The sequence below is a fragment of the Trifolium pratense genome, linkage group LG1 (genome assembly GCF_020283565.1).
Source record: "Trifolium pratense cultivar HEN17-A07 linkage group LG1, ARS_RC_1.1, whole genome shotgun sequence".
NCBI classification, from domain to species: domain Eukaryota; kingdom Viridiplantae; phylum Streptophyta; class Magnoliopsida; order Fabales; family Fabaceae; genus Trifolium; species Trifolium pratense.
Window position 1 is genome coordinate 49,637,714 of NC_060059.1, and position 11,200 is coordinate 49,648,913.

General features: G+C 35.1%; 1 protein-coding gene across 1 annotated transcript; it reads left to right on the top strand.

The window, feature by feature from the left end:
• Positions 1-9,841: 9,841 nt before the first annotated feature.
• On the top strand, positions 9,842-10,499 carry LOC123902546 (putative defensin-like protein 234). Its single transcript, XM_045952305.1, has 2 exons — positions 9,842-9,941; positions 10,157-10,499. Exons 1-2 carry the CDS (start codon positions 9,869-9,871, stop codon positions 10,366-10,368), a joined length of 285 nt encoding a protein of 94 aa, XP_045808261.1. The 5' UTR covers positions 9,842-9,868; the 3' UTR covers positions 10,369-10,499.
• The last annotated feature ends 701 nt before the right edge of the window (positions 10,500-11,200 follow it).

Consider the following 11,200-nt stretch of genomic DNA (forward strand, 5'->3'; position numbering starts at 1 on the left):
ATTATTATTAATAAGAATTTTCTTTGTCAATGTTTTATAAAAACTTTATTAATATTGTTAAAAATTAATGTAATTTAATAAATAATGTCTTGACGTCCCAATAATTGTGTTGTTATGTTTTGAGTTTTGGTACGATCTTATTATCTTTTTTTATTTTCATTTCAATAAATATATAAATAGTTTAATTGTGAGAAATGTTGGCGGGTGAGACTATTAAACTCTCAACTCTTATCTTTTCAACCCTTTTATCAAATGAAAAAGAAAAAGCAACAAAACCTAAAAAAACTAAAGACTAATGCCTTTATATATTGATTGAAAAGGCATTTGTAAAAATATAAGAAATATCCACAAGATAACAAGTGCAAATCTAAGTTTGTAGGAAATTGATATATTTTTGAACCCCAGACTATCCACTCAATTTAAAGGTGAAATTATAGTCACTACTCACTAGGCTAATTGACTAAAAAAAATGTAAATTATAATCTTAAGGTGTGAAGTTCGAATCCTGTCAGGAACAATTGTAACATCGGCATCAATGCACTTAAATTAATAATAATAAAAAAAATATAAATTATAAATCCTATTGATATCTTAATAATATTTTACTTTAAGTATAAACATTAGTAAGTGGTGTAACAGGCACATGAACCGGTGCATTCGAAAAGTATGAACCTGTTCAGAGACAAATTATTAATAATATAAAATCTTGAACAACTTATGCATCGATGCAAGCAGGCCATGCATAGTTCAAGATCCCCGTGAACTAATTCATGCATCGGTGCAAGAATGTCTCGGGTTTTTAGAAACCAAGCTATGAACCAGTTCAAATGAGCCACGAATCGGTGCATGAAATCCGGAAGACATGCACTGGTTCATACCATGTATGCATTGGTTAAAAAATGCTGATATTTGAAAAATAAGCTAAGTTCAATGCATTTTTGAAAACCTATTTAGAAAATTGTGATTCTAAAATTGTCTTAATCAAATCAATCTATTTTAATTTTATTTTTGACATCATTTGTAAGACCCTAAATTCCACCTTACTTTAAGTGTGTTAATTGTTTGAATGTATTTTGGAAATAGTGGAATAAATGAGTATGTTTTGTTGGTTGAAGTCGACGGAGTCGTTTTGAGGCGTTTTGAGTCGTTTTCAGAGTTGTTGACTTTTGTTGACTTTTAGGGGTTTTTGTACCCGGAGCCTTTCTGCTTAATTTTTCGCGTAGTTTTCGATTCCGAGGTTTATTGGTTGAGTTAAGAAATGCTTGATAGCATTGTTTGGTGTGAGAACCATGGGTTGTGGTTAGCTGGTTTAGGGTTTTTGAAGAAAATTCTAATTGATCAAGAACATGGAAAATGGTTTAGTTTTTGTGTTTAATGAGTTGTTTTAAAGCTTTTAGAGAAATGGATATGTGAAAAAGGGTTTAGTTTTGAAAAACAAGAAAATTGTTCTTGAGTGTTCAAGAGGAAACTTTCATGAGTTTTAGTTTGTGGTTTAGAAAAATGTTTGTTTGTTCAAATAAATGATTTTGGGAACTAAGTGATCAAGGCTATGGTTTTAAAAATGAAAATTTGTGGGAGAATGCCTTGATTTCTCAATTCTGGACAAACTGTGCAGGGGCATTTTCGTCCATTTAAAATTGTTCCAGTTCCAAAAAAAAACTTAACCATTTGATCCGTCTTTTCGAGAAGAAGAGTTTGGCGTATGGTTCGTCTCGATTGGACAAGAATTGAATGTGTTATGGTCATTTTAGTTTGAAAACTATTTGGTCGAAAATTGTGTTTAAAAGAGTTAATCAATTGCGAAAACGTTTTGGTTACATACGTACCAAGAGTATTTTATTATAAGTCGGACGAGGAAAGTTTTAGTTCGGGCTTGGTCGTTTTCAAATAATTTGGAATGAAACGGTTTCGTCTAATTAATAAAACCTTGAAGAGTTTTACTTGAATTGGTGATCAATTAGGGAGGTCTCGAAAACACTATCCGAGAGTGTTAGAACGTATCCTTAGAACCCCTTTCGATTGTGTAGAATAGGTTCGTTCCTCTGGTTTTGTCGGAGAGTGACTTATGGTATTATGTGTATTATTTTAGGAAACGAGTAACGGTGTTTAATTGCGCGTTCGATTGTGTGATTGGAAGCTTTTGCCGAGGTAAGGGCATCTTCTATCCATGACTTTAAATTATGTCAAAAGCCATGAAATATTTGATGTTTGAATTTGTTTGAAATGCATGTGAAATGTATTCATTTTTGGATGGTTTGTAGGGTTGCATTAGCATATGATGTGAAGTTATATGTTCATGCATTCATTGGCAGACATGTGCGTACAGTGAATGGCGTTACTAAATGTCTTTTGTATTTTTGAGTATTAGACTCGTAACGCACAGTGAATGACGTTACACAAGAGTCTCTTATCTATTTATTTTAGTAAGCTTGTGATGTACAGTGAATGGCATTACTAGAATGTTTACGACTCCCTGCGGTGAGGTTAATTTCCGGAAATCATGCATGTGACGTATAGTGAATGGCGTCACGGTGACGTACAGTGAATGGCGTCCCAGTGGTGCACAGTGAATGACACCACCATTCATTAGAGTTTTGCATTAGGCTATGTGCGCATTTTATTTATTATGCTTGGGTGCGACTTTGTGGTAATTGCCTAATATTTGTATACATGTTAATTGCTCAATACTTGTATTTATGTTAAATGCTATTTGCCTATTTGTTACTGTTGGTGACCCTTACTTTTGCATGTATACATCGCGGGCTCCTCCCACCCCCAGACGATGGAGCGCCATCTGAGACCGTAGGCCGTGTGGACGGCGAGGACTTCGTGGACTATCCCGGAGTGTAGAGAGTAGCGCTTTTTAGGCTACACTTTTGGTTAGGCTTAGGGCTTAGTTTGTATTTTTGGATGACTGTATGTCTTATACATTAATACTCATACATGTTTAGTGCCTTTTGGCCTTGTGATATATTCGGTTCATAACTCGTGTCTTTTGGTTGATGAACTTAATGTATCCGCCGTATGTAAATTATTCAGGTACACACTTTGCTTCGAGGAAGCCCTGTAATATAATGTGTCGATGTTATATTTATTTTCTATTGAATGACGAATTGCCGAGATAGCTGCGGGCGTTCACGCGCGCCATTTTATTTAAGCGTGTTGTTTTAAAAAAATAAATAATAATACCCCTTTTTATGCTTTGAAAAACGGGGTGTTACATTTTGGTATCAGAGCTCGGCAGTAGATCTTTAAAGGGAAAGTGTGTACATGGGTTAACAGTCTGAGGTCAGTCAGTTTTGAGTTCGATTCGCATCAGTTTAGCGAATCATTAGTGGGTAGCAGTGTGTCTTGTTTGCTAGTATTGGCGCACTAACTCGTTTCGTTAATGTGTGTCTTCAACCAATCCGTGATTCAACTACTTTTGGCGCTTATCAAGTTGGATGTGGAATATTCCGTGGAATTGGAAAAAAAGATTTATTAGGCCAAGTGTGTCTCCGTGGGGAGCATCAGTCCTAATGGTGAAAAAGGAAAGAGGGTGGAACAAATCAAAACTACAAGGGATTCTTGGAAGTAGCATTCGATGTGGTCACTCGAAGATGTTGAGTGTGGACGAGTGGACGTCGTTCTTGTAAAGGATTGCAAGTATAGAATTATTTAGGGTGACCTTTTAAGAAAATATTGGATGTCTTCTACGATGAGTTCGGGACGAGACTCGATGAAGTCGTTTAGTTGTCAAGGAGGTGCGACTGTTGTGGAATGTTGGAGCAGACAACGAGGTCAATTGGAATTAATTTCGATGATTGGATAATCCTCGGGGCGAGTCATGTTGGAATTAATGGGTGTGGCGCATCAAGAGTGAGTGAACCTAGTGTGGTTAGGCGACGATTATATGAAGGGTGAGTACCTTAAGGGTTAAGTTGAGTGTTTAAGATATGTTAGGATTTTGAAATGTGAGTATTAAGGGTAAAATCTCGTGATAATTGAAGGTAGGAGGCCAAGTATCACGTTGGTAAGTGAAAATCTATACGTAGTTCAGGAGATAGTAAGTATAGATGTCGAGGTGAGACAAGAATATAGTTGATTAATTGTTGGAACAAGGGTGAATTTGGAGGGATTGCTAGGTAAAGAACGAGTAGTCCAACCTTGAAAAGTAAGTTTTATGTCGATGTTAAGAGATACAAGAGGTATATAGTATGGAAATGCCTATAGAATTGTAGATGTGTAAGTTAGAATTGTTAGTTTTGGGGGGGTAAAATGTAAGAGAAATTAAATTTCTCAAGTAGTTTGACGGGATTAGACCATAAGTGAGTAGAGGGCCGGTATGAATGGACATTTAAGTTAACAATTTCAATCGACCAAGAGGGTTGAAGGACCAAGTAGCACCTTGAGAGTATGATATCATAGGGGATGAAGTGGACAAGTTTTAAATAATTCAAGTTATGGACGAGAATTTTAGAAAATTTTCTAAGAAATGTCTTGTTGTGGGTAGAAAAGGGGTTCATTAGTGAGAGTACTAAGACAAAGAGAGTGATAGTTGGAATGACTTTTTGTTGAAGGTTAAGATGTAATGGAGGAATTTGATAGTATGACTAGTGTTTAAGTTCTTGAGGGATATATTCGAAGAGATTGATTTAGGAATCAAACATTATAAGGAAGTCATGTAGTGTATGGTTTTTGCTTGGTGGGTAGTCTCAAAAAGACGAGCATTAAGATTTGAGATAAGTGTCGGACACTAGATGGATGAGCAAGATAAGTAAATTTGGAAGTTAATCATAATGACGTTCTAAGGATAAGTTTAGAGATAGTATGCATAAAGAGCTAATTACTAGGAGCTTGGAGGATTAATTATTTTTGGGGCGTTCGATTTCGAGGAACATGTTAGTTGTACCATAGAAAAGGCTAGAAGTGAGTAAGAATTTTATGATTAAGTAGATGTGTCAGGATGAGTAGCGAGAACGTATATGTGAAGTTGGTAAATAGTATTAGAAAAAAATACTATAACTTTAGATCGTTACGACGATTTGGGATTGGTCGAACGGAAAAAAAAAATATTTGTTACGATGTAATTTCATGTAGAACAAGAGAGTTTTGGTTCGGGTACGCCAAATTAAGGATGTTGTTGGATTTAACGAGTTATTGGGTATAGTGGTTTGGGAACCAACTCTAGGCGGTTGTTGAACTCGGATGTTGCGAATTTCTAGAGAGTCGAGGAGGACTAATTTGGAGTTTTGGTAGAGTTATAACATCGGCGTGGTGGTCGCGATGGAATATTGAGGTTGTGTGCTAGCAAGAAGGTGAAAAGAAATAATTAGAGTTTGTAAGGAAAGGCTGGCAACCTTATTGTTTAATTTGTCAGAGTCAAAAGGAATAGTAAGAAGGATTGCATTGACGTATCTCGTAAGAAGTTAAGGTTGAGTTAAGAATCACACGAGGAGTGTATGCCAATGAAAGTGGAACTTGGTATATGTAGATAAAAGCACCAAAGAATAGCGATGGAGAAAAGAGGTTTAAATTGGAAAAGAATGTTACGGTTGGTATCCGAATGACTAAATTATTAAATGGAAAATTGCACATCGGAATTTGGACGTCGAGACAAGTTTAAGTAGTGATGTGACATTAAAGGACAAGTGAATGGAGCGAGGAAGTTAGTCGTTGGGAGAAACTTTTTCATGAGGAGTACTGAAGAAACACATGGAGATGTGGTTCATGCTAATTGAGGATTCACAAATAGGACTACCTCACACATAATTTGGAAAATTATGATTGTGTGTGTATTAAGGATTCGAAATCACCACATGAATGGATGTCATGGCGGTAAAATTGTTGTATGCGAATATGAAAAGGAGGTTAGTAATCGTTCTAATGAATACGGGCATAGCATGGTGGAAAGTGCACGTTGAGAAAATCAAGGACATCGGATGTTAACGATAAAAGGGAGATGTTGGAACAATTAAAGAGGTCGAGGGTGACAAACTCTTTTGAGGAAAAGAGAATTTAGTGGTATGAGGAAAGAAACTCAAGGGAGTTTTAAAATGGTTTGGGAATTTAACAAAAGATGGTGCGTGCCAACGGTGGTAGTCAACGAAGAGAAATGTTTTGTGTTGAGGACTGCAAGGGTGAGCTAAGTGTTCAGTTGGAAAAAAAAAATGTGCAGACGCGTAAGGGGTTGAATTGTGGAAAGCGGAGATTTGTTTAAAAGGAAAAGTTGCTTGAGATTTGGATAAAGAAAATCCAAGAGACATAGACGGTATAGTTCGCAAGTGCCAAGGAAACGTGGGAGTTGTAATCACCAACCGGATGTTGGGATGATATTATTAAGAATGAGATTGGAATGAGATCCGTGAATGAACGAACGGTTAGGCGAAGTTATGAGATTAAGAAAATTTAAGGATTTACAGACATTGGTAAAGTTGTAAGATTCTACAAAGATGATAATTTCTTTTGGAGTGTTTATGTTTTGGGGGGATTGTGTCTCTTCAGCGAGATCGAGGTAGTAAGAAATTGAGGAAGGGTTTGGTAAACCACGAAGGAATTGTTGAACCTTTGTGGCTCAGATGATTTTGAGCACAAGTGACGGAGAGCGCTATTGTAGTTTGGTATAGATGGTATATGTCACTATCATGGTTGTCGACTATCTATTGACAAATTGAGGGACTGATCACTCTTAATCTCTTGTTAATAGTAGACGGAATCGTGTTGACTGAAATAGACTAGTTTTGCCGACTTTAGTAGTGCATAGAGTTTTTGGAAATTCTTTGGAGGACAGTCGGTCACCACTTGGCGTGAACCTAATGGAATAGGCTATGAAGCAGAGACGGAAAAATGTGACCTTGGAAGCAGAATGTGTTGACCTAGGTTCGTGGACTGGTGGTAAAAGTAATTTGGAATGGTGAACTCTTTGTGTGGTGTTAGTAATAAATGGTTGAGCTATCACTCCTGCTTAGTTTCGAGGACGAAACTTCTTTGTGGTGGGTAGAAATGTAAGACCCTAAATTCCACCTTACTTTAAGTGTGTTAATTGTTTGAATGTATTTTGGAAATAGTGGAATAAATGAGTATGTTTTGTTGGTCGAAGTCGACGGAGTCGTTTTGAGGCGTTTTGAGTCGTTTTCAGAGTTGTTGACTTTTGTTGACTTTTAGGGGTTTTTGTACCCGGAGCCTTTTTGCTTAATTTTTCGCGTAGTTTTCGATTCCGAGGTTTATTGGTTGAGTTAAGAAATGCTTGATAGCATTGTTTGGTGTGAGAACCATGGGTTGTGGTTAGCTGGTTTAGGGTTTTTGAAGAAAATTCTAATTGATCAAGAACATGGAAAATGGTTTAGTTTTTGTGTTTAATGAGTTGTTTTAAAGCTTTTAGAGAAATGGATATGTGAAAAAGGGTTTAGTTTTGAAAAACAAGAAAATTGTTCTTGAGTGTTCAAGAGGAAACTTTCATGAGTTTTAGTTTGTGGTTTAGAAAAATGTTTGTTTGTTCAAATAAATGATTTTGGGAACTAAGTGATCAAGGCTATGGTTTTAAAAATGAAAATTTGTGGGAGAATGCCTTGATTTCTCAATTCTGGACAAACTGTGCAGGGGCATTTTCGTCCATTTAAAATTGTTCCAGTTCCAAAAAAAAAACTTAACCATTTGATCCGTCTTTTCGAGACGAAGAGTTTGGCGTATGGTTCGTCTCGATTGGACAAGAATTGAATGTGTTATGGTCATTTTAGTTTGAAAACTATTTGGTCGAAAATTGTGTTTAAAAGAGTTAATCAATTGCGAAAACGTTTTGGTTACATACGTACCAAGAGTATTTTATTATAAGTCGGACGAGGAAAGTTTTAGTTCGGGCTTGGTCGTTTTCAAATAATTTGGAATGAAACGGTTTCGTCTAATTAATAAAACCTTGAAGAGTTTTACTTGAATTGGTGATCAATTAGGGAGGTCTCGAAAACACTATCCGAGAGTGTTAGAACGTATCCTTAGAACCCCTTTCGATTGTGTAGAATAGGTTCGTTCCTCTGGTTTTGTCGGAGAGTGACTTATGGTATTATGTGTATTATTTTAGGAAACGAGTAACGGTGTTTAATTGCGCGTTCGATTGTGTGATTGGAAGCTTTTGCCGAGGTAAGGGCATCTTCTATCCATGACTTTAAATTATGTCAAAAGCCATGAAATATTTGATGTTTGAATTTGTTTGAAATGCATGTGAAATGTATTCATTTTTGGATGGTTTGTACGGTTGCATTAGCATATGATGTGAAGTTATATGTTCATGCATTCATTGGCAGACATGTGCGTACAGTGAATGGCGTTACTAAATGTCTTTTGTATTTTTGAGTATTAGACTCGTAACGCACAGTGAATGACGTTACACAAGAGTCTCTTATCTATTTATTTTAGTAAGCTTGTGATGTAGAGTGAATGGCATTACTAGAATGTTTACGACTCCCTGCGGTGAGGTTAATTTCCGGAAATCATGCATGTGACGTACAGTGAATGGCGTCACGGTGACGTACAGTGAATGGCGTCCCAGTGGTGCACAGTGAATGACACCACCATTCATTAGAGTTTTGCATTAGGCTATGTGCGCATTTTATTTATTATGCTTGGGTGCGACTTTGTGGTAATTGCCTAATATTTGTATACATGTTAATTGCTCAATACTTGTATTTATGTTAAATGCTATTTGCCTATTTGTTACTATTGGTGACCCTTACTTTTGCATGTATACATCGCGGGCTCCTCCCACCCCCAGACGATGGAGCGCCATCTGAGACCGTAGGCCGTGTGGACGGCGAGGACTTCGTGGACTATCCCGGAGTGTAGAGAGTAGCGCTTTTTAGGCTACACTTTTGGTTAGGCTTAGGGCTTAGTTTGTATTTTTGGATGACTGTATGTCTTATACATTACTACTCAGACATGTTTAGTGCCTTTTGGCCTTGTGATATATTCGGTTCATAACTCGTGTCTTTTGGTTGATGAACTTAATGTATCCGCCGTATGTAAATTATTCAGGTACAAACTTTGCTTCGAGGAAGCCCTGTAATATAATGTGTCGATGTTATATTTATTTTCTATTGAATGACGAATTGCCGAGATAGCTGCGGGCGTTCACGCGCGCCATTTTATTTAAGCGTGTTGTTTTAAAAAAATAAATAATAATACCCCTTTTTATGCTTTGAAAAACGGGGTGTTACATCATTCAAAACAAATGAGAGTGTATGTGCACGAACAATTAGGTGCATAACTATACTTTTAGAAGTAAATTTTTAATCTATGGTCCTGCACACTAGAACATACATCAGAGTATCCAATCGTTCTATTACACATTGTTATCATAAACACCTTAGAGACATTGTTCTAGAATCCATTTTGGTTCAACAATAATGTTTTTAATTATGTGGTAATTATTAAATAATTTATTAAAAATTAAAATTTATAAAATTTTAAATTAAATTTTTCAAATTTTACCGCGTTAGTACTCTTCCATTCCAATTATTTATTTGGTTTGAAAACTTTTTTTTTTCGGTAAATAAGGGAGCAACAAAGAGACTACCAGTACCACCCTATATATAAAATAAAGTCGAAGAATTATATTTTTAAGGACTACAATCAAGGCCTAAAATATTTAAAATTTAATTTCTTACTATTTAATGTTATCAAAAGAATATAATAATAAAACATTTACTAAATATTTTTAAACGTGGACCGGACTAATTGACTAATATACACTGAACATTTATATTTGGCAAATAATATAGAGTTACTATATGAGTGGTTAGCGATGTCTATATATTTTTGTGTGTATGTGTGAGAGAGAGTAATTCCTCATTCTGCACATTGTCTCAGCATCTTTAGGGTTTCATTTGAGAATATCATCATGATGAAAGTAGGAAGCATTCTCTTAGCCGTTGGAATTTTATTTGCTCTCTTCAACCTCAACTACGGCTCAGGTAAACATATCACTTTCCATTATTAATTTTAATATTAGAATTTTTTATGTTCTTATTATTCATAGATAACTTTCTTAAAGTGTGTAAGTTATTCTCAAAGAGTTTAATTCTTATGTAAAAATTTGTTTGCACCTTTAGCAAATTACATGCAATAATATTAACATTCTTAATGATCTAACTTTTATGATTTTGTTTTGATGTATACAATGTTGTAGATGTGGTGCAAAAAGATGATTTCAAATTTTGTCGCCAAAGTATGACATTGAGTGGAAATTGTCAAAATTCTCCTACATGCTTTACAGTATTCAATGCTAAATATGGAGCAAGCGCCACCACTCACAATTGTAATTGTCAAGATGCTGGTAAAAGCCACACTTGTTCATGCTGTATTAATTGTGATTATACAGATGGTAAAACTCCTTGTTAGAATCTCAAATAGTGCACTATGTTATCAACTTAGTGTGGCGAGAGGTTGAACTTATAATCTCATGGAAGTTGAATTCAAGTTGTACACTGGTCAATAGTACCATTATTATTAATAAGAATTTTCTTTGTCAATGTTTTATAAAAACTTTATTAATATTGTTAAAAATTAATGTAATTTAATAAATAATGTCTTGACGTCCCAATAATTGTGTTGTTATGTTTTGAGTTTTGGTACGATCTTATTATCTTTTTTTATTTTCATTTCAATAAATATATAAATAGTTTAATTGTGAGAAATGTTGGCGGGTGAGATTATTAAACTCTCAACTCTTATCTTTTCAACCCTTTTATCAAATGAAAAAGAAAAAGCAACAAAACCTAAAGAAACTAAAGAGCCTTTATATATTGATTGAAAAGGCATTTGTAAAAATATAAGAAATATCAACAAGATAACAAGTGCAAATCTAAGTTTGTAGGAAATTGATATATTTTTGAACCCCAGACTATCCACTCAATTTAAAGGTGAAATTATAGTCACTACTCACTAGGCTAATTGACTAAAAAAAATGTAAATTATAATCTTAAGGTGTGAAGTTCGAATCCTGTCAGGAACAATTGTAAAATCGGCATCAATGCACTTAAATTAATAATAATAAAAAAAATAAAAATTATAAATCCTATTGATATCTTAATAATATTTTACTGTAAGTATAAACATTAGTAAGTGGTGTAACAGGCACATGAACCGGTGCATTCGAAAAGTATGAACCTGTTCAGAGACAAATTATTAATAATATAAAATCTTGAACAACTTATGCATCGATGCAAGCAGG